This window comes from Lepidothrix coronata, unplaced genomic scaffold (assembly GCF_001604755.1).
Source record: "Lepidothrix coronata isolate B3197 unplaced genomic scaffold, Lepidothrix_coronata-1.0 Scaffold10, whole genome shotgun sequence".
NCBI classification, from domain to species: Eukaryota; Metazoa; Chordata; class Aves; order Passeriformes; family Pipridae; genus Lepidothrix; species Lepidothrix coronata.
In genome coordinates, this window is record NW_016690190.1 from 739,892 (window position 1) to 762,504 (window position 22,613).

Genomic DNA, 22,613 nt, shown 5'->3' on the forward strand with positions numbered 1-22,613 from the left:
TTACTGAGGAGACTAATTAATTTGCAGCTAAAATGAAGTGGACGTAGGCTACGTAAGCCTGCTCACTATTACGTGGACAAAACCAGACTTCCTCATAATACACAGCCCTAACACCAAGTTGTCTGTGTTTCCCTAATTCGGCAAAAACAGTCAGCATTTACTGCTACCATTCAAAGCTTGGCACAGTTCAAGCACATGAGAAGAGCAAGGAAGGATGTTACAATAGAGCCTTTCTTTTCCTCCCATGCAAGAGCCAAATTCACATATCACTGTAACGGGAACAATACCAAAATACAAACAAGCAAACCATTCTAAAAAGAGTGTTGCTTTCACGTTTGTTTTCCCTATCATACTGGGGAACATTAATTTCATTACCTGAAATATCATTCCTTCAAGTAACTGGCATTCCAGTTTTAACAGTAGTTTTTCAAATGGCTTCAGTTTATCTTCTTGAATTCCAAACTTGGAAGGGTTGTGATGGACAGATTTTAGCAGCCTGTAAGGAATAGGTGTGGAACACATACATACAAGACAATTAAAACATGCTCACAGTTTTATCATATCCTGCACTATTTTGATAATAGATTTTGATTGCCCACACCTGCTCTTAGCAGCAACTCCAAAATTTAAAAAAAAAACAAAAATCAAAAACCCCACAAAAAACACTAGGTCTGTAGAATCAATTTGCAATTGAGTAACTCACATTTAATCAAGATTTTCAAGGAAATAGTTATTACTCCACTAATTTAGCTACTTTTATAATTGTTCACTCTTCAGCTTTTATTTAAGATAGTATCCTTTCTTAAATCTCCATGCCCATCCCCATGATCAGTATAGACAGGGGTAGTCTTAGATCGGTTCTGTACACAACTAAATTTCTTACTGAATATACTTTAAACCCCACCAACCATTACTCTGTTTGCCAAGATGTTTACCTTGTATTGAAAATGTAACACTCAGCACTTTAAAAACTTATTCATGCTGTTAGAAGGACACTGTGGGAGCTTAGACCTGCTCCGCACTGAAACTTCTGGAAAACTCTTGAGACTACCAAAATCCATGTTCCCACACTGACACTCCCACACAGATGCACATACTTTCATCTTGTATGTTGTGGGAGTGTTTTTCACATGAGAGACACACCTCTTATACATGGTCCAGTGATCTTTCAGTGTGGCATGATTGTCAATTATTTCATCCAGAGTGATCAAGACTGTGAGCAACTCTCCTAGATGCTCATACATTGCCTGTTTGTGAAGAAAAAATAAGGGAAGGAAAAGGACTGTAGTTATCAAAAAGTTTATTGCAGTTTCTTTCAATATATTTTCAGCCAACAAGACATCAGCTAGAGAGTTAAATAGGAGATCTCACGGTTTAGTAGCTCAAAGATTTTGTATGTCTTGTAGTGACACGAGGAACATAAAAGTGGTGTCTGCATGCAAACTAAATTCACTGATCTATTTTGACACTGGAGACATGATTTTTAAAACTGTCTATGTGCAGAAGCACATATTGCAATAAGGGAGCATGCAAACACTTTACAGCTAAGAAAGCTACAATATGACAGACATGGAGATACCAGCCTTCCCACATACAGGCCAGAAAAAGCTGATTAACAAAATATATATATAAACATAAGCAAAAGAGTTCCAAATTACTCCCACCTGAAAATGAACTCCAGACGTCTCTATAATTTTAGGTGCATTCCTATAAATAAAATAAATATTTTAATGCCTTTTTAATCCTCAGAACAGATCATATGTATTGATTCTGTATCATGATGTGTTCTTTTTTTCTTGGGGTACATTTTTTATTTATTAACAGTAACTTCAGGAAAAAAAGAATCTAAAAACCCAATTGAAAGTATATGCTATGTGATATCTGTGTGCTATGATCAGATTTAATATTGTATTTTTAAATGTACAGCATGTGACTGCTTCAAAGCACCTACTGTACTCAGTGCACACGTCTCAGCAATTCCCACTTCAGTTATCCTAACGACAAGTCACCTTGACACACACAGCCTCAGGGCCCAAAAATCAAAAACACTTCACATATTTAATCAAGCCATGTCCAAGTTACACATCCAGCACCACACAGAAAGTCTACCTTGTGCTGTGGTGTAAGGCAAAAATAAAAGCAACAAATAAAACTGAGAAGAATGCTGCTATCCTACTGGGGGATGGGGAAGGAATCGAGAATCCTGCAGTGATACTGAAAGCTTAATCCATCAATTCTATTCAGAACTAAACTACCTTCAGTTTTTAAAGGAGCTAAACCAAACAGTCCTTACTAAGCTCAAGTTCAGGTGTTAAAACCATGGTTGTTCTGTGAAGAATATATACCAATATTTACATATTTAAAACAGACTGTGGAAGTGATCTGATTTTTAAGCTTCTGAAGCTATTGGTAACTACTGCATCAGCCAACAGGAGGAATCTCTCAAACAGAGCAAGGATGAAAAAAGTAAAACAAAATCTCTTAAACATAAAGACTAATTGCCCCATCAAAAAATGACAAAAAATAAAATTCTTGCATCTCATTATATATAAGCACTGTTTTTTCTGAAAATCAAACAAAACCACTTCCATAGTAGTTTACAAAGCCCAAATTTTCACAGAAAAGCACTATCCATATCTCTAGACAACAACATTCCAAAAATTACCATGCCTTAAATAGAACATTCATATTTTGTACATTTAACTACATTACAACAATACAGCATTTTAGGGAATAATTACTTGTTGCTGGTATACAGAACAGCCAACTGATGCACTACATTCACCACCACTTCGTAACATCGGGTAACAAAGCAAGACAGCTCCTGCAATACAGAAAATAAAATGCATATATATGTATAGAGCTTCCTCATACACAAGCTGTCTCTACATCAAAAACAACAAACATAAACTACTGAACTTGCAGCCCAAGCTCCAACTACATCCCTAATCCGAGTCAGCGGACAGACCTGCAGCACGATGGCAAACATCCTGCTAAAGGCTCTGAAAAGGAATCTAGGACTAAGCTAAGAAGCTACCAAACACAAGCTTCCAGTACAACTTTGACTGTGTATATCAAAGACAGTAAGAAGTGACTTGACAACAGTGCCCAAGTACTTGCAGCAGCAATATCCCTGGGAGCAGAGGCTGCGCTTTTTCCCCACTAGATTCAAGAGTCACACTCTGGATGCTGGTGATAGTCAAATTCGAATTAGAAATTACCACAGAAGCCTGTACCTACCATAAGAGTGGTAAGACACATAATATTGCTTTAAAACAAGCAAACAAACAAAGCCAATGTCTTTGAGAGATTTGCTTGGCTAAAGCAGAACTTGAGCTCAGTTACGTAACACACAGTGAGTAAGAACATGTCAACTCTGACCACGTAAAGGACTATCTTAATTTATATAATGGATTTTAACAAGGCATTCCTTGAGCAACAGGAGGAACTAATCTGAGTTTCCCTTAACTGCAATAATGCTTGCTCATTAATGCACCTTATAATCCCATTGGGGAAAAGTCCATGTGTGATAAGCCTGGCTCCATAGCAGACAGCCCACACTGGCTAAGCAGACAGCCATCCACTCCTGCCAGAAAACTGGCTAACAGCTGAATTCTGTCTTCCTCTCCGTCAAAAATAGATCTTATTTGGGTTTCTGCCTTCTATTAGTCACCAGTTTTCACAAAACATTACTTCTTATACTTGTATTGCTCTAACAAATGCAGCTGAAATAAGCCAACAGATTCCAGAGGAATGGATTAATAGACAACAGAAATCATGTTTCCTGGGTGGGGGGAAGCACCCCCTGTCATTTTAAAATTTCCAGGAAATGGTCCAATTTAACAGCACATGCATATTAGCAACTACATAACACAGACAAGATTATAATTTTAGAGTTCTTCAAATATACTGTCTTCTGCACAATCAAGAGTACCTAATCAGTGTTTTCAGAGCATTATTTTGACAATATTTAAAAAAAAATGTTTTGACATAGCAAATTTGAGGCTATTGCATATAGCTAATCAAGGAATCCCAAACTCAGAAGAGCCAATAAACCAATAGGTGGACATTAGCTCCATGAAAGCAACTTTTTGCCTCTTTTGTAAACTTCATATTTTCACATCATCCTTGGGGATATGCTTACAACGTTGACCAGAACAGCATTTCCTAGTCTATGGATATGGACTACTCCAAGTGGATTTAGGAGAGCACAATAGGTGAAAAAGAACAAAGTCCACAAGGAAAACATTTCCCTCATAGCTTTACCCTAAGCAACACACATCTGTTGCATGTCTGATTGCAATGTCTATGTCTACCTCTGGCCTTATTAGCCACCAGTGTGCTTGTAACAACTGTGGATAGAGCCTTTCCCAAACCTTCGAAGCCTAGCCATGATGATGATGATGATGATGATGACATATCTGTTAGCACAGTAAACCCTCCCTTGGGGGTAACATCTTGCATTTCCCTTTCTTCCAAAGTTTCTCAAGGTTCCCTAACCCATCGTAGCATATATACAAAGCGGGCTTACAAGCAATACTCCTGTATTTCTGTGAAGTGTTTACCCTTTAAATGCACACATCAGCATATACCCCATAAATACACAAACTTGTTCTACGGAGTGGCCTTGCAATATGCACAGATATCCAGATCCTGCTCTCAACTTCCACCTGGACTCAGGAAAAGCACAAAGGCACAGTAGCACCATCTCAGAATCACTAAAAGGTCTCAAACATCTGACAGGAGGAAACAGAGGATGAAGGATGAAACCTACACATTTGATAGGACAAAAAGTTTGGAAAACAGGAAAAAATCTAAGAGATCCTAATGCACTTGGGCATGGTAAAAGAGGCTGAGAAACAACTTCCTATAGCATTCAACCTGTTATGACTCAGTTAATAACTACTGCTATGCAACTATACAGCAAGAAGAGGAATTTTAACCTTTGTTGAACTAGAATTTGTTTAAACATTCTAGAAGCTTCTTGTATATTCTCTACTTGAACACAGATATCTCATTACAAGCAATATTGCATAAAAATAGAAACATTTTTGGGAACAGGACAGTCATTTAAGCTATATCAAGGACAAAAAACTCCACAGTAGACTGAAACCCAAGAGCACAGGAAATCCTCAGAAGAAAAACAGATCCTGTTTTCATGCAAAGGACTCTGAACTACCCAACTGTATAAGAAATGAGTGTTATTCCACAAAAGTTTGAATGACTCACAAGCAATTTTTTCCCAGGTACATGTTTTAATTTTGCTTTCTTCTATCAGCTAAAAAAACATGCACAGAAAAATTAATCCATTTCCAATGTTCAATGAAAAGCAAAACTTATAATCAAAACCATAAAAATAGCTAGCTTTAACTTTACTGTTAAATGAAAACAACCTCAATTTATCTTCTCATACTGAAATTTTCTTAAGTAAATTCTAATTTCTTTGAGCAATTACACGAAGTGTAATTTCTTCTCTCATTAGACTTCCAAAGACCCAAATCTTCGTTCACGAAGCCTAGCCATGAGACTTCCAAAGACAAGTATAAAAAAACCCTCAAAACAATGTGTGATATATCAGCCAGTTGTGACAGGTCTGCAGGAAAAACATAGCAATACATCAAATGACTGCAATGCCTTTCAGCAAGATGCAGACAGGAGAAGGCATACTGTTAAATCCACTTTGCAAGTAAAATTAACATTATAATTGCTGTCAAAAAATCATTATATATGCTACCTGCAAGAAAGAAACAAATCTTCCCATCTGTATTTGGCAATCTCCCTCCACCATGCTGGAATCTGTGGCTAAAAAGAGAAACATTTGTCAACACTTCCAAAAGCCTGTGTTACACCTGTTAAATTAACATTGAAGCTTGCCCTCCAAGCCATTTGTTTGTCATACAAGTGGAGTGCACTATTGTAAGCGTATTGATGGAGCCTCAAAAACTCTTAATTTTGCTTCCCTAAGCTGGACTTATTTTTGAAGTTTCTTTCTCAATAAAAATTGCATTATTTATAAATTAGATACAAAGTAGGAAAAAGTGTCTCTGTCACCAGAAATAAAATAAAGAATACAAAACATAATTCTTTAAAGGCATATGTATTATGTAACTTCATATAAAAGTTTCCATTTTCAAAAAGTTTGTACGACAGCATTAGGTATTTATACTGCAAGGAACATCTAGATATTATTTACTGAAAGAATATACTACATGACTAACCAGAAGGAAAATCTTTCCTCAAGAAATTGATTTTCTTTTTCCTACATATCGTCTTGCACAAAAGAACTGGCTCATCACCACAGCTTCACAGCATTATCTGTATGACACAGAACACTAACAGAATACTATGAAATACAATAATTACATCACCAATACCAAACTGTTTCAGTCATCTGGAGCAGTTTTAACACCAACTGACAAAATACTGGGTTTTTTTACTGTGATTACAGATTGATGCTCTAGACTCAATTTTTCTATTGGGCCACTCTGAGCAAAAAAGGCTTACAATTGCAAGTTTATTGCCTAAGAAATGCAGGTCTTATTGCATCGTAAAATATGTTCTTTCAGAGCACTCAGAGATTAAAGCAGTCTCCATACTTCTCTAAGATGGAGCTCTGGGACAAGATATTAAATATTGTTTCCCCTTTACACATTTAATGTCATCTTTACTCTGTTTAGTGTATGTCCCAAAAGAACCTATCCAACTAACTATTTAATAAAGTTCCTAGACTATCCCTAGCCACTGCAAAGATAAGATGGGGGGAAAAAATGTTTCTTTTCACAGCTGGAAAAAGCCAGCACAGTATTTGTTTAAATTTCAACTACCCTTGAGCCAGTAACTTTGCCACTTGTTTAAAGTAAGCAAGCTTGCTGCTATCAAAGCAAATGCTACAAGTAGGCATATGGAAGTGCAGAACATAAATTTCTGCATTCCTGCCTAACCCACAGAAGGCTCACCTCTCCATTCCTGCCATTCCCAAGTACTCTCTGCTCAACACCCACCAGGAACAAACTGCAACTGTAACACACTAATCTGCTACAGTCTGACTTTTTCATGCTACAAACATGGAGAAGTTTTAAGGGATCTCCTAGTATCATTTTGGCAGCAATGACTTTAAAATATTTAAAACCATGTCTAATAAGACATGAGAATCTGAAAAAAAAAAAAAAACAAACAACAAAAACACCAAAAAAACTACCCATAACAAACACCCACATTTCTTCACGTTCCTTAAGTGCAACAGTCATCTTATATAGCACTTAAAAGAATGATAAACAGTCCCTAGCTCAAAGATTTCACATTGCCTGGTATTTCTGTTACAGTCAAGGCTCTTGAAAAGCTTTGGAAATGCCCTTCTACAATACTACTGTATTATTTTTCTCTCAAATTACTGAAATAGAAAATAAAGTTGGGCGATAGGTCTCTAAATCAACTCATTGATGTATTCAGTCCTCAGGATCAAGATCTGTGCTTATTCCCACACTAGCATCTTTTAAGGTGGAAGCTTAAGACCAGTCACTCACAGGAGTTACCAGTTTAAGTCCAAGACAAAAAGCAGCTTTCATCTGAAGCAGGGTCTCGTGATTTGCCAATTGAAGTGACTTACAATCACTTGTGCCTGTGCTACATCATGGTCTAAACAGTAGTGTGAGTACTATTACCTGCACTTCAAAGGGCAGGTGACATTAACACACTCCAACTTCTCTTGGAATAACTGATTGCATACTAAAGGAGGCAGGACTTTGCCCAAGTTATTTATTAATGGTTTCACTGTTTTATTATGGTCAAATTACAGATTTATTGTTTTGCTATAAACAATGTAAAATCTAGTCACAGTAGGAAATAAGTCGGTTTACAACGAGTTTACATGTGAAATATGTGTTTTCAATGTCATACTTGGAAAAATAACTGCTGCTGTAGTTAAGCTGTAAGTTAGATATTTAATACACCATCAACAGCCCACACTCTCTACTTCTCATCTAAACAAGGCTGCAACAAAACTTCCTGTTAATGTAACAATACTTACTGCAGGTAAGAGGGCGTTAGGATAAACCTGATTATTATCTTAAACTCACTCAAGACAGTCACAAGACACTAACATACATCCCTATAACCTCAAAGTTTGTTATTTGGTGTGCATCAGTTAAAGACACAGAAATCATGTATCCATATTATAAAATTACAGTTATTGTAGCATTTAATATAACCAGAAGCAATAATTCAAAACTACAAACTTTTACAGTAAAGGGAGCTACTCACCTCCTTCTCCATAAAACAAGAGGCCATTATAAAATTTAGTTTCTGCCTAACAACAAAAGCAGAAATTTGTTTTTTAATAAATAGGATATACGTAATCATGCTACAAAACTTATTTAGTCATCAATCTTGTTTCTTTACTGCTAAAGAATAAATCTATACATCAGCTTGCCAATCTGCAAACATTTTCACACATAGTAATAAAAGTTAGCTGAATTTACCTCATATTTTAACTTCTTGATTTCACAACAAAGAGCAGCATACACAGTTATTACTTTGTTTAGAACCTAGACTCAAAGGGGGAAAAAACCACATAGATTACAAATATATTCACATTTAGAGGGTTTGATTTTAGGTAGAATAACTTTTTTATCTTCTAAGCATAAAGCACTTACCTTGTTTTCTGTCTTTATGAGCTCCAGTAGGGAGGACTGTTCATATGGCAAAAGCTAAAATTAAAATGTAAAAAAAATAAATTGAAAAATCACAAACAAAACAAGCAAACAAAAATAACAAATTAACAACTTCAAATAACATTGGTTAAAATACACTTATCCTACTAGCCATGTATTCTCCCCAGTTTAATCTCAAATAGGGTATGCAATAAGAGCAATAATTGCACATTACTGGCAACCTGCACTGCAGGAAACCTTTGCTCTTCACATTTACATGGAAATATCTTTCATTCACTCCAGGCAGAAAGGCAAATAACCGGGTACACTATATAGCATTTACAACAATTTACTCACAAAACTTGAAAAGCAAAAGCCTGGTGACTATGAAGTAGGAAAAAAACCAGCTCAGAAAACGTAAAACTTGAATTAGGAATCCTAAATGCCGGAAACAGGAGGCAGAAAATCTATCTCTATGCAGGCACTGACATTTTCTACTGAAGTCAGCCATGTGTTGACCGGTTCAAATACATCCAGCACTGTGGTGGCTCTACACATAATTTACTCAAATTATTCAGACAGACAATTGCTTGAGAGTGCATCTTCAGCACAGACAAGTTCCATATGGCAACAGTAGCGCTTTTAAATTTTGTCTGCAAATTCAGTGAAGAGAAAAAAATAACGCTCCGCAGAGGACAGTGAACTTATGACCAAGGAAACAGCCCCCTCTGGAAGGAGGCAAACACTGTACCAAGGCCTTTAAATCAAAACACGAGCTATAAATATACATCCTGCAGTTTTACAACTATTAGTGAGTTTGTCTGGAACCCCAAATCCCAGATAAAAACACTTCTTCCCCCCGGGGAAGAAGTTTTCTGGAACTAGCCTTCCCAATACATGAAGAATTAGAAATTCATTTAACTTCAACCAGTATCCAAAAGACTAAAAAATAATAATAGGAAAGCATCTTCTCTTGTGATATGAAACAATTTATCAATTATTTGATAATTAAAATAGTACTGGATAGGTTTCTCAAATACAAAAGTCAAGTTTTAAGAGCATAAATGCATCAAGCTTTTACTTCTCAGGTTTTGAAGGGAAGGACAAACTAGGAAAGTAATAGTTGCACTGTACAGTAAATATATGAAGACCTTTAAAGCAATGGGATCAAGACTGAAGTCCCAAACATCTCCAACAGAGTCATCCAAAGCATCTTCAATTCTCTTCAGCTGAGATGTATATTCCTCAAGAAATTTTCCATAATTCTTCAACTGCACTTCAGCATGAATTTCTGAAAATTGATAATAATTATACAGTTTTATGAACAACTCAATAAACTGCAATATCAAAAAAATTATTTAAAAGTATTTAATCTGTTGCTATTTAGCTTTAGTCCTGTATTCCCCATTTTGCCGCAGCAGTTTTCCTTAATAGGACTGCATCTTTAATACAAAGTTCATGTTTAAAAACAATCCTATAACTTAGTGTCAGTTTAAAAGAAATTCAAATACTACTTAGAGAATATCAAACATCTAAGCAGTTTGCAGAAAATTATAAAGGGACATATATTGCCAAACTAAGACCTTAACAATCACACAAGATTCTGAGCAAAGACACGACTGTAGAAATTGTAACACAGCGGGTGAGTTTAACCATCAGCTGAACCAGTACGCAGGTCATTATATCAGTACTTTGAGGCAATTGGTCTAATCATTTCGGCCTGAGTAGCAGTTAAATTACTAGCAATCCTCTTTCCACTCTCTCCCTGCTACCTCTCAGTAAGTTATTTGGGCAGTACATGGGAAGCTTATGGCTTTTAATCGTTCCCTCCACTTGCAAATTCACTTTCCCCAAGCAGAATTTTTCTTCTGCCGGACATTGAAACACACAGCTGTCCTGTTAGTGTCAGGGCCCAGGAGCTTCAAAGGCTAACATTCAGCTAGTCAAACACCAGGAATGGTGGTATTAATTACCAAAGTAAATCTAAAGGCAATTGGTCAAAAAAAGTTTAATTCTCTCTATCCTGATCTTTTTTTCTTCCCACATTAAGACGTTCCCCACTTCTCCCCAAATTATATACAAGTACTGATTTAGCTGCATAATCTGAAGTGCAGAGTGAATGATTACAGTTCAAGGCTTCTAAACTCAGTAAGGAAGTACAATCCTTTCGTGAAGACTAAAGTGTCTTCCTCATAATTAGATACCAAATCTAACAGCTTGTGATCTTCTGCTATTCGTTGGAAATAGGATTATCTAAAAAAGTTAGAGAATGCAGGTCAGCTGAACAACCAAACTTTTCTTAAACATGCATATAACTTTCATGCAGCTTTAATATGTGCCCTTTTCACATTTCAGCAAGTACACTGGTCTAGAAAGTTAAAAACAATATATTCTTTTATTCTGCACGTTCAACCTCTTGCTCATCTTCATTGCAAATAACTGAGCCAAATAGTAGGTTTTTTTGCTGGGAAAGCACTGCTGAATCAATTTTCACTTAAACACGAAAACATCTGACTGAGACACTGCACCAGGCAGAAGGGGAGGACTGCACTAATTCTAAGATACTACTTTGAAAGCAGCAGCAATGCCAATTGTAAAGACACAAAGACTGCAAAGCCTATCCAGCCTAGACAGTGCATAGGCATTGTCAAAACAGGAGACAAAATCTCATGTAAACAGATAAGAAACAAGTGAGCAAAATGCTCTCCATCAGCAGTATGCATTCCAGGCACTGATGCAGAGCCCTTGAGTTGTATCAGCAATTATTCTATTCCATCAAATTCATCTCATCTTTCAGGTTCCTTCCAGTGCATCTTCTGGAAGCTCTGCTGCAGAAAACCAGTAAAACACCGACAGATGCACAGCCTTGCTGAATGGCATTTAACCAGCACCATGCCAGCTTCAGTCTTTTACTGCTAGAAAATCTGGATCGTGGAGACATTAGTATAGAGGTATGCTGTGATATTCCCACAATCACAACTCCTCCCTTCACACAAAAGACAAACGAAGAGCAGACAAACTGACAGTCATTGGGGCTTTATAGGAAGAACAGAACAAGCTTCCAAGCCATAAACTGGAAACTGGCAGCGCTGTTCAAATCAATTCCATACAAAACATGCATTTCTCAAACAAAACCTCACAACAGCGCTTTCCTAGAGACCCACAGATTGTCACCTTTCCAGCAGCCAACTGATGGACTTGTACAACACTACAGCTCAAATAATATTAAATATTTACAAATACTTAATTATTGATAGCCATCAATTTGCCACTTTGTACTGATCATCTCATAAAATAAGAGACAGGTGTGAATAATTTCTCACTACCTTAGAAAGATAAGAGAGTGAAAGCTCTTAGCTAGTTAGAGATACGCAGAGTTGAACTGATAAAAAATTACTTGGAGATGAAGGAAGCTTTTTAAGATGCAGAAGGATTTTCCTAAATAAATTGGCTCACGTGGATGAACAAAAAGAAATCATAGAAAGCAGATATCATATTTTTCTTCAGAGCAGCATACATACTTCATAAGGTATAATCTGCTTACAAAAAAGTTTGATTTAGTTTCTCCTCACGTGACAAAACAAAAGCATTATAGCTGGGACAACGCAAGATATCAACTCAGCAGCACAGATCCCCCAACTTAATCCTAACTTCTTCCATACAATCAGTAATGTCAATGTTCAATGAACTTATTTTCACAGCAGGATTTGCAAGTGCCACATCCATACATATCTAGGATAAAGATGCAACAAACCAGACTTACTTAGTATCTTGTGTCCTCAGTTGAGAAAGCTATAATTGCTAAAGGTTAGTGATACAACATGAAAGTAGACAATAAGTACAAAAAAATACTTCTTAAGTCACAGGATTTTTCTTTGGCTTTTTTCTAGGAGAACGCTGTGTGCTGCTCTTGATAGAAGATCAGTCTGTTCACCCTCAAGATGGTGGTAATGGAGCATATTATGTCATGTAAATTTCTTGTAGCTGCACATTAATGTCATGGTCAAACTAGTGGAGATCTGGCGTCTTGAGTAAAAACTGCATTTTCCTTTTCACAACTAGAGAACTGGTAAAAAGCTCTGCTCAAGGCAGCTTCAGTTTCCGCTGAAATCCAGACTAAACGAATATGGCATAAACAGTATCATCCCTTGGGATGACATTATAAGTGAAACAGTTTGGCCATGAGTGGCATATTTTCACAGCAACACCTGGTATAATTAATTTGGCACAGTTCACTTTACAGTGTGTATTACAGTGTGACAACCATATACGTTCCCTGTTTAGAAAGTAGGTCACCTCCACAGGCTGAGTAAAATGTGGATTTTGACGGGCACACGAACTCACTGTCAAAGACTTCATGATCATAAGGTCTTTTTATTTAACTACATTTTAAAGGTTAAACTGCAAGTGACCACCTGACGCCCTGCCAGAAAGCCTTTATCAATGAAAGCTGCACACAACTAACTGCGTGCAACATCTCTTGATGTGAGTTCTCTAGATAACCAAGGAAGCAACTGCACAAATTTGTGAGCTACGAGAAATGATCGGGAAGGAAAGAAACACCATCCTCACGACAAGCATCTGTTCGTCCTGCCCGGTTCGCGCAAGACAAGAGTCACACAAGCAGCCTGGCCCTCCCGGCCGTACGCGGGGCACCGGAGGCGACTCCTCAGAGGGAGTAAAGGATGAAGGTCTGGAAAAGCCACGACCCCCCACCCCCCAAAAAACCCCGAAAACTACGGAGAGGCTGGTGGGAGGAAAAGGTCACGGCGCCCGCCCACCCCCGCAGGCCTGGCCGGGTGCAGATCAGCGCCGGGATGAGCCGGGGGCAGGGGCACAGGGCAGGGTCCGCGGGGGAAGCCGTGCAGGGCGACCTCGCTCAGCTCCCGTGACGCTTTCTTATTCCCTCCCTTCCTCCTCCCTCCCGTTCTTCGCGGGGTGCAGCGGGGGGTCCGGGAGGGGAGCAGGGTCTGCTCAGCCCGCGCCTCCCCCCGCCCCGAGGCGGTTCCCGCCGCAGCCCCGCCGGCCCGGCCCCGCCCGGCCCGCCCTGCGGGCGCTCACTCTGCGAGCCGTCGTCGAGGCGGTCGAACTCCCAGTCCGGGGAGAGGGTCTCCAGCGCCATCGCCCACCCCCGGCAGCGGCCGCCCGGCCGCCCCTGACTCAGGCGCACGGGACTTCCTGCCCCGCGCCCGCGCCGCACGCCGGGAAATGGAGGCGGAGGGGGAGCCTGGGCTCCGGGGAGGGAGGGGGCGGGACAGCGGTGGCGCCGCTCCGCCGCCCCTCCCTCCGCCCGAGGGTCGGTGCCGCCGGGAGCTGTCCCGCGGCGCTGATCGGCGGTCTGAGGGCTGAGGGAGAGCGCGGGACAGGCAGCGCTGTGCCCCGGCCCCTGCGGCGGGGCAGGAGAGTCCGCTCCCTCCCCTCCTTCCTCCGAGCCCCCTGCAGCTGTGAGCTGGTCGTTCTGGGGAGGCAGGGCCGGCCTCTGAGGTACCGGGACTTTGGGAGATTTCCCGCTTTTCCCCCTGAGGTTCGAGACCCCAGCCCAGCCTCTCTCACAGCGGCTCCCCACGCCGCTGGCAGGAGGGAAAGCTCTGCCGGATAGCGGCGATTGCGTGACACACACACACGACCCCCGCTTCCCCTTCTGATGCTGGAGGAAGGAAGCGATGGGAGGAACTGTCCCAGCTCTGGGGGACGATCTGGACCTCAGAGACAGCTGTGCGGGTGAGGGCGCCATGGTACCCTCTAAGCATCCCGCTTGCATTTGTGGTCACACGGAGCCATGAGGTCAAGCACTCTCTTTTTCCTTTTGATTTTCTTTTTTTTTTCCCCCAAGGCACCGGTGGGTGTAATATCAGAGAATAAAAATAGAAGTACTTTGAGTAGGAAGAGAAGTAGCCGTTGAGGGCCATTAACAGTGACCACAGCAATTTCATTAGCTCAGCAGAATCTGTAGCATCAGCAGAAAAGGAAATGGCTTCAAAAGCAGTATCACCAGGAGCATCAGCAATGTCAGTGGGGAAAGAGCAACAAAAATAGGAACTCCAATGAGAGATGTATCAGTAAGTGCATGATCATCCATAAAAGCTACCTCGGTGATATAGCAGGTCTGAAAATAGCACCTCTGATTAAAAGGAATCCATCCTTTGGAGTCTATTGATTTTAAAAGTTTCTAGGGATGAAAGATCTGGTTGGCAGGTTTATTGTTGATGAGTTTTTTTCCTTTTTAAAGTGCATTCTATGAGACCAACCTGGGTCTGGGAAAGAAGAGATCAAATTTAACTTTGTGTGAAATGACATAAAGAATGTTGATATAAACAACGTTTGGAATAGGGTTTTTTTAAAAACCTTTATTTTTTTCAAGAAAAGAACTGTGTCTTGGGAAATGTTGCCAAATAATCATAATGTAAATATGTCAATATGTCTCCTCCACCCATTGGCTTCTGTGCAAACTTGGGATGTTCACACAGGGGTTTAACAGAACTAGAAGTTTAATTGTGCAGAATGTTGACAGCTGGCAGTGAACACGAGTGTCTCTAAGGACATGATAAGTATCACAGAAAATGAAAACACAATTTATGCTGGACTTTAAGGATTGGGTTCTATCTACAACCATGGAGATGCAGCTTTAATTGAACTCTCTGTAGCTGCAGCTTTAATTGAACTCTCTGTAGCTGCTATACATTTATTCAAAGCCAATTTTAAAAAACAAAACAGAAGAGTTTTCTCTACAAACAATATATGCTTTCTTTGAAACAAATACTGTTTTCTTTCAGCTGTGGACGACTGCACATAAACAGGCTTTCAGACTGCTTAAAAAGTATCATCAGGCCTTTTGTTCTCTCAGAAAAGGGTGTCCTTGAATTCTGCAGGATGGTACAAGAGCGAAACTTGTAGAACTGGCAATTCCTCACATCTGAAATGGAATTTGTTAAGAGTAAAATACTGCGGGGTTGGTTATTGCAAGGCTGTGAGATCACCAAAACTGCATCCAGGGTAATCCAACTGGTTAGTCTATGCAATGGCCACACCAAAGAGAGCACTGTGACCCCCACAATGTGAATGATGTGACCCTTATTTTAAATAGAGAAAAAAGAAAATTATTTTAAAACAATATGTATTGAAATACTACATTTTTTTAAAAAAGGAGCAGGAGGCTCTATAATTGAAAAAAAAAATCACAATTGTACTCAAGTAAGTACACCAGTTAAATTTTATGCTGCCATTCATGATCCATTTATTTAAATTACTGATAATTGCGTTTTCCTTTGGCTCCCTAGGTGGCAGTGTTTTGTTGCTTACACTGAAATTATTTAGGTCAATTCTAGATGCTGCTAGAATTTCTATTTTCTCTGAAAATCTGATTTAGATTTTATCTTGAAGACTTTTACTGACAGTAAGACTGACTCAGGTTTGATTTGTAAGTTTGCCGTGCTGTCTTATTAGTGAATGGCTTTATGCTGTTCAGTAACATGAAATCATTGACATTTTATAAGCATAATTTCTGAAAGTTGGGTGACACTTACAGCTTCCATTTGTACCAGGAAACTTTTATGTGGTACAAGCTCATAGGAATTGCTAAGATTGCTCAAATATGTGTTAGAATGAGTCTTTAGACTTTGTTTAATACAGGGATTTTTGGTAAGCTGACTATTACTGAACATGGGTATACTTGATAAAACAATCATTTCTTTTGGTCAGGTCAAAATGACCATGAAATGAAATTTCATAATGGACTTTCACAGGAACTGAGTGAAATGTGAACATAAATGTGAACATGTTCCAGCTGAAATTACTTGTTACACATCAGAACTAGAAAGGATAGGTGAGAGAATAAACTCCAAAATGTAGCGGAATTAATATGGTACTGTGACTGTTTTATTTATGGAGTGAAGTGGCTAGGTGTCTATGGATTCATAAATCAACAGGGGCTTGATTCCATGAGGTATTAAAAATCCTTTTTTTCTTTGAAATTATCTCAATTGGAAATATCACTCTACATTGGAGAAGAGAGTTGCCTGGTATATTTTTAAACAGTATTCTTCTGATACTTGAAAGCTATTGAAAACTTTACCAGAGCATCCAAACAGGAAGCATTTTATTAAAAAAAAAAAAAAAGAAATGAAAAGCACCCAGAGCAGAAATTGCTCCTCTTGTAAACAGTCAAAGCTCCACCAAGATTCATAGAATTAGTAATTACTAGAATTGTAATTACTTGCAGGAGAAAGAATTTGGCTTGCTGGTTCTGCAGGAAACCAACTATTCTATATGTTCCATGTCTGTGGAATGTTTGATGCTCAGCTCTGAGTATTTTAAATAAAATAAAGTTCTTGCTCAAAGTTTTTGTGGCAGAATTCCCAGAAAGGATTTACCATCTGAGAGCTGCTCTTTGCAACTCTATTCCACAAAGATAACAATAGCTTTTGCAGACATAGTTTCTATTCTATTGTGTGGAGTTTGAGAGACTTCCATTTATGCATATGAGCAAGGCATCTGCACATGATAGTTCTTTCTACTGGTTTAAATTGGTAAAATAATTCCCTTTCTTCGTCAAATATATGCCTCCTTTTGGTTACTCTGGAAAAATGAAATGTCAAACATAAGGTTTTAAATGGTTGTCTAGTTCAGATCTCTGGAAAAAAACCCCAAAACAAAACACCAAACAAGTTTTAAATACAAATGTTGCAAAGATAAAACACCAAGTAACTTTCCCATGAAATCTTGCTTCAGCAAGTGGAAAAACATGAAATGTTTCTATTGTTTTAAAATTTTAGTTGAAACTCGTCATGCAATTAACATACTTAGGGAACAACCATACAAAGCCTTACTTTATTTTTTTTAATTACTCAGTCTTTAAAACTGGGTGAACTCTAAAGTATTCCTGAGGAATTTGAGTCTGAACTATGACCAAATCTTTAATCGTCATGAAAAGCTCCATCAAGGCTGATTTCCAACAATAAAAAGCCTATGCAAGGCTAATTTATTTGATTACTGAATCCCAGGGCATGATTTTCAAAGGAAAGCAAATCCTGGAAAATTCCAAGCAGTTTCCCAAGCACTTCAGTATGTGCACCTACTCGGTGTCTTGTGGAACAGAGTATTTCCTAATGCTCCTGCCAAGTCCTGATAAGGTATTCAAAGACATAGAGTAGCTTCTGCTTCACAGAAGTCAACAAGGATTTATAATGTTCAGCTGCATTAGGTCTTACATTTGTTCTCTGTGTTTCTGCACATACAAACACATTTTGCTTTGTGAGCACACTAATGAACAGGCAGGTTTAGCTCCCGAATAGTTTTTACCACTTGCTGACATACATATCTGCAAAATTTGGTAAGAGAAAGGGAAAAAGCCCATGCTGCAAAGCTTACTATGAATAATTGCAGGGTTTTGCCCAAAGCTAAACCTTAGCTTTAAGAACAAGCACCAGAACTGGAAGGGAAAAAAAAAAATCAAAATAGAAAGCTTAATATATTAATGGGCTCCAAAGAAAGTTGCATAAATTTACACACATAACACTAGAGCTAGGATTTTTTTTTTCCCAGGTTAACAAGAAACTGATAATTCGTAAGGTACTTTTCTGACTGGGATAAAAAAATCAACAAGGAAGGCTTTGTGTCACTTTTTCCAAACAACATAAAATCCAGAGGAATACATTGTAACTGTTACAATATTTAACACTGACGTTGGAGTTTACTGTGTCACAAGAGACCTATTGCTCGTTCTCGGACAGGTCAACCTAATAATTTTCTTAATGCCAAAAAACTTGGAATTTGAATTGACTGTAACTTTTTACACAGATCCTTGAAATTCTAAATAGCCAATTTGTTAAGTGGTTGTTAAAACCCATGTCTATGAATTCATCACTCTGATGCTAAGAAGCTGATGGTATGCAGATACCATCCTTGCCTGTGATTTAGCACACCCTTATCCCCATTTGTCTACCTGCCCCTCTCATTTCTATGAAATCTAAAGTAAAGCCCACATCTTACCTCCCAGCTCTTCTTTATGCCATGATTCTGGTGACAACGGACATATGATTTTCCCCTTTTGTCACCTGACATGTTAGCAATTTGTAAAGTAAATGGAGATATATAGTTGACTCAATCAGTTTGGAATTGTGCTTGGTGATGAACTAACCTTGGTGCTTTACGTGTGCATTGTTGTATTATGTACTTTGTGTGTATAGGGAATAGTGCCATAAGTTATTACGAATTTCTTACCTAGGAAAACCAGGTATTTTGCTGTAAGCCTGTCTGTCAGCGGTTAAATGCCAAGCGTGTCATGTTCTAGTTGGAGAGGATTTTGCATCATGAACCAGAATTTGAAGTTCCATGAACTTCAGCAATGCTTGAATCCAGTTCCAAACCTTCCATTTTAGGACCATTCTGATGCCAGCTCTTATAGTAGAAATCAATTGCGCTCTTTTGTAGGGAATTTGTGCAACTTCCATCAAGTCATAGGAAGACTATACAGACTTTCATTCCTTCTGCTGTCAGAGGGAGTGATATCGTTTCTTTACTAAGGACTGTCTATGCATCCTATTTGAGCAGATAGTGGGTTTGATCAGTTGCACAACTGTCTTGTGCATGAGCGTATTTAGTCCCTGTATTGCTGATTGTTGATTCCACGCAGGACCATCTACACTTATGGGGCTGTCAAGAGCCTTGAATAAAGGGCAGGATATAGTTTTGCTATAACAGGAGTAAAGAAGGAAATGAATGTGAATTATGAGAGTCACAATGCAAACCCTTGTATAACTTTACTCTGGGGGGAAATTGTGTTGTGCCAACCTGACTTAATTTGGGACTGGCACAATTTATCTCTTACAGCAGCTCTCCTTCCTGTGTCCCCTGAACAAGGAGATAACAGCTGTACTGCAGCTGTACTATGTCTTTAAGGTACAGCATTCGAGTACCCTGAGGAAGAGGGTAGGGGCCTTGGAATTAATCCCTGGGGGTTATTATTACAGTTCTTTTGCAGGAAAGCATCAAAAAAGTCTCAGTGAGAAATGAATGTTTGCATGTGTTAGGCAAGACTTTGTCTACTTTATTTTCTACTGCAGCAAGATCTCTGCAGGTTGTAACTTTGGCTTAAGCATGCCACTGACCTCTCTGACATGGTTCACAACTTGGCCGTAAGAAAAACTTTTCCATTTTTGCTGTCCTTGTTTTCTTGACAAGAACAGCATGTATTGTAGTTTATTAGACAAGGTTTAAACCTGACCCAGTTTGCAATGATGCTTTGCAATACTGCCAAACTATCTCCATACCTCTGACAAGAAGACTTTGTTGTAGTTTGCAAATTATATTGAAGTTGAAACATTTGTATTAATGGAACTCAGATCCTAGAAAATTTTTTTTTAAAATTATTAAGTTGAGTGAGCTGCTTTAAAAATACTTGGCAATGTTGGTGACATGGATTTCCAGAAAGTCATTAATGGTTTTTAACCACATTACTGACAATTTTGGCATGAAATAAGCTGAAAATTAATGTCAATAATCTACATAATCTTTGACTGCCACAGCAGGTTCAACAGAATGTTTCACCAGCCTCCTCAGTAGAGAGAACAAAGCTGAAAGACAAGGAACTATTGAAGAGGGTCCAGTGGAGGCTACAAAGATGATGAGGGGTCTAGAACATATCTCATATAAGGAGAGACTGTGGGAGCTGGGCCCGTTTAGTGTAGAGAAGACCAAGAGGGGATCTCATTAATGTATATAAATATCTCAAAGGTGGGTGCCAAGAGGATGATGTCGGATGCTTTTCAGTGGTGCCAAGTGACAGGACGAGCAATAATGGCCATAAACTATAACACAAGACGTTTCACCTTAACATGAGGAAGAATTTCTTTACACTGAGGGTGGCAGAGGACTGGAACAAGCTGCCCAGGGAGGCCACGGAGTCTGGAGACATTCAAACCCCACCTGGAAGCGTTCCTGTGTCACCTGCTCCAGGTGACCCTGCCTGGGCAAGGGGGGTTGGACTGGATGATCTCGAGGTCCCTTCCAGCCCTAACGATTCTGTGACTCCCGTTCTCGCGAGCCGGGAACCCCTCACACACCCCCCCGGCTCGTCCCTGCCCTCGGGCCCCGCGGCAGCGGCGGGGAGGGCTCAGCCCGCCCCCGGGGGCCGCGCCCCGCGGCGGGGAGCGGGGGCCAGCGGCGCTCGCCTGGATCCCGTCCCTTCCCCCCCGAGGCCGCACAGCCCCCGCGCCGTGCCCCGCGGGGCGCCGAGGGGCCGGCGGGCCCGGCAGGTGCGGGGCTGACCCGCTCCCCCCGCCGCGGGGCGGCCACGGGCCCGGGCGGGGTTGCGCCGCCGCGGCCGCGGATGCAGGGGCTGGCGGGGCGCCAGCGGCACCGGCGCGGGTTGCATCAGACGAGCGGAGCCGGCTCTGTGCTCGCCGGGCGGCCGAGGGAGCCGGGGGCCCGGCGACGCTCCGAAGGATGCTGCGGACAGCCCCCCGGCTGCTGCGGACCATCTGCACCACGGCCGCGGTGAGCAGCGCGGGGCGGGCGGCGGGGCACGGGGGTCCCGCCGGGCTGTGCCGTGCCGAGCCCGGGAGCGAACGAGCTTGGCGTGCCGCGCCGGTCCGGGGGCAACCAGGGGCCGAGAGAGGAGGGGGAAGTGGCGGGAGGGGGCATTTTCCAGGATGTGATGCGTATTGTCTGTGCCGAGGTTTTAGTAAAGCGCGTACAGGCACGAGAGGGTCGAGAGAGATCGGGAAAAGGCTTGGTGTGGGTGCAGAAGCTGCCTCTTGCCCGGCTGTTCTGCAGGCGGGATCGCAGCCATCATCTGGGCACTGCATTTTGCAGGGATCATTGAATCATAGAATCATAGAATCGGCTGGGTTGGAAGGGACCTCCGAGATCATCAAGTCCAACCCTTGATCCACTACCGTTGTGGTTCCTAGACCATCGCACTAAGTGCCTTATCCAGTCTTACCTAAAAACCTCCAGGGACGGAGAATCCACCACCTCCCTGGGCAGCCCATTCCAATGAATCCACCACCTTCCTGGGCAGCCCATTCCAATGCCTGATTACCCCCTCTGTAAAGACCTTCTTCCTAATGTCCAGCATAAACCTCCCCTGGCACAGCTTAAGGCCATGCCCTCTTGTCTTGCTGATAGTTGCCTGGGAGAAGAGACCAAGCCCCACCTGGCTACAACCTCCTTTCAGGTATTTGTAGAGAGTGAGGAGGTCTCCCCTGAACCTCCTTTTCTCCAGGCTGAACGGCCCCAGCTTCCTCAGCCTCTCCTCATAGGACTTGTGCTCAAGTCCCTTCACCAGCCTTGTTGTTCTTCTCTGGACCTGCTCCAGCACCTCAATATCCTTCCTGAACTGAGGGGCCCAGAACTGGACACAGCACTCCAGGTGTGGCCTCACCAGTGCAGAGTACAGGGGAAGAATCACTTCCCTGTTGGCCATGTTGTTCCTGATACAGGCCAGGATGCCATTGGCCGCCTTGGCCACCTGGGCACACTGCTGGCTCATGTTCAGCTTCCTAGCAATCCAAACTCCCAGGTCCCTCTCTGTCTGGCTGCTCTCCAGCCACTCTGTGCCCAGCCTGTAGTGCTGCATGGGGTGGTTGTGACTAAAGTGCAGGACTCGGCCCTTGGCCTTGTCGAACTTCATCCCATTGGAATCAGCCCAGCTCTCCAGCCTATCCAGGTCCCTCAGCAGAGCCCTCCTGCCTTCCACCTGATCGACACTCCCTTCCAACTTGGTGTCATCAGCAAATTTGCTGATGGTGGACTCAATCCCCTCATCTAAATCATCAGTAAAGATATTAAATAGAACTGGGCCCAACACTGATCCCTGGGGGACACCACTAGTGACCGGCCGCCAACTGGATGCAGCACCATTCACCACCACCCTCTGGGCCCGGCCCTCCAGCCAGTTCCTAACCCAGCAGAGAGTGCCCCTGTCCAAGCCGTGGGCTGACAGCTTTTTCAGGAGTATGCTGTGGG

The 22,613-nt window shown here is 41.1% G+C and overlaps 2 protein-coding genes across 7 annotated transcripts in view; one reads left to right on the forward strand and one right to left on the reverse strand.

The window, feature by feature from the left end:
• The window catches only part of KIAA1033 (KIAA1033 ortholog), a 41,584-nt gene extending 27,750 nt beyond the window's left edge, over positions 1 to 13,834 (reverse strand). For 5 of the 6 annotated variants that reach the window (XM_017804771.1, XM_017804773.1, XM_017804772.1 and 2 more), the window contains exons 1-10: positions 13,710 to 13,834; positions 9,800 to 9,939; positions 8,652 to 8,705; positions 8,478 to 8,543; positions 8,260 to 8,305; positions 5,735 to 5,802; positions 2,742 to 2,824; positions 1,665 to 1,707; positions 1,144 to 1,247; positions 376 to 496 (exon numbers count right to left, since the gene is read on the reverse strand). In XM_017804771.1, the coding sequence (XP_017660260.1) occupies positions 376 to 496; positions 1,144 to 1,247; positions 1,665 to 1,707; positions 2,742 to 2,824; positions 5,735 to 5,802; positions 8,260 to 8,305; positions 8,478 to 8,543; positions 8,652 to 8,705; positions 9,800 to 9,939; positions 13,710 to 13,770 (786 nt within the window). In that variant the 5' untranslated portion in view covers positions 13,771 to 13,834. Of the gene's footprint in view, positions 1 to 375; positions 497 to 1,143; positions 1,248 to 1,664; positions 1,708 to 2,741; positions 2,825 to 5,734; positions 5,803 to 8,259; positions 8,306 to 8,477; positions 8,544 to 8,651; positions 8,706 to 9,799; positions 9,940 to 13,709 lie in introns of those variants that run through there. The other variant, XM_017804774.1, reaches the window with a different exon arrangement.
• A 7,176-nt stretch (positions 13,835 to 21,010) lies between these two features.
• ALDH1L2 (aldehyde dehydrogenase 1 family member L2) overlaps positions 21,011 to 22,613 on the forward strand; it is a 36,668-nt gene continuing 35,065 nt past the window's right edge. Inside the window, exon 1 of the mRNA XM_017804594.1 lies at positions 21,011 to 21,140. Within this exon, the coding sequence (XP_017660083.1) occupies positions 21,090 to 21,140 (51 nt within the window). The 5' untranslated portion in view covers positions 21,011 to 21,089. The remainder of the gene's footprint in view (positions 21,141 to 22,613) is intronic.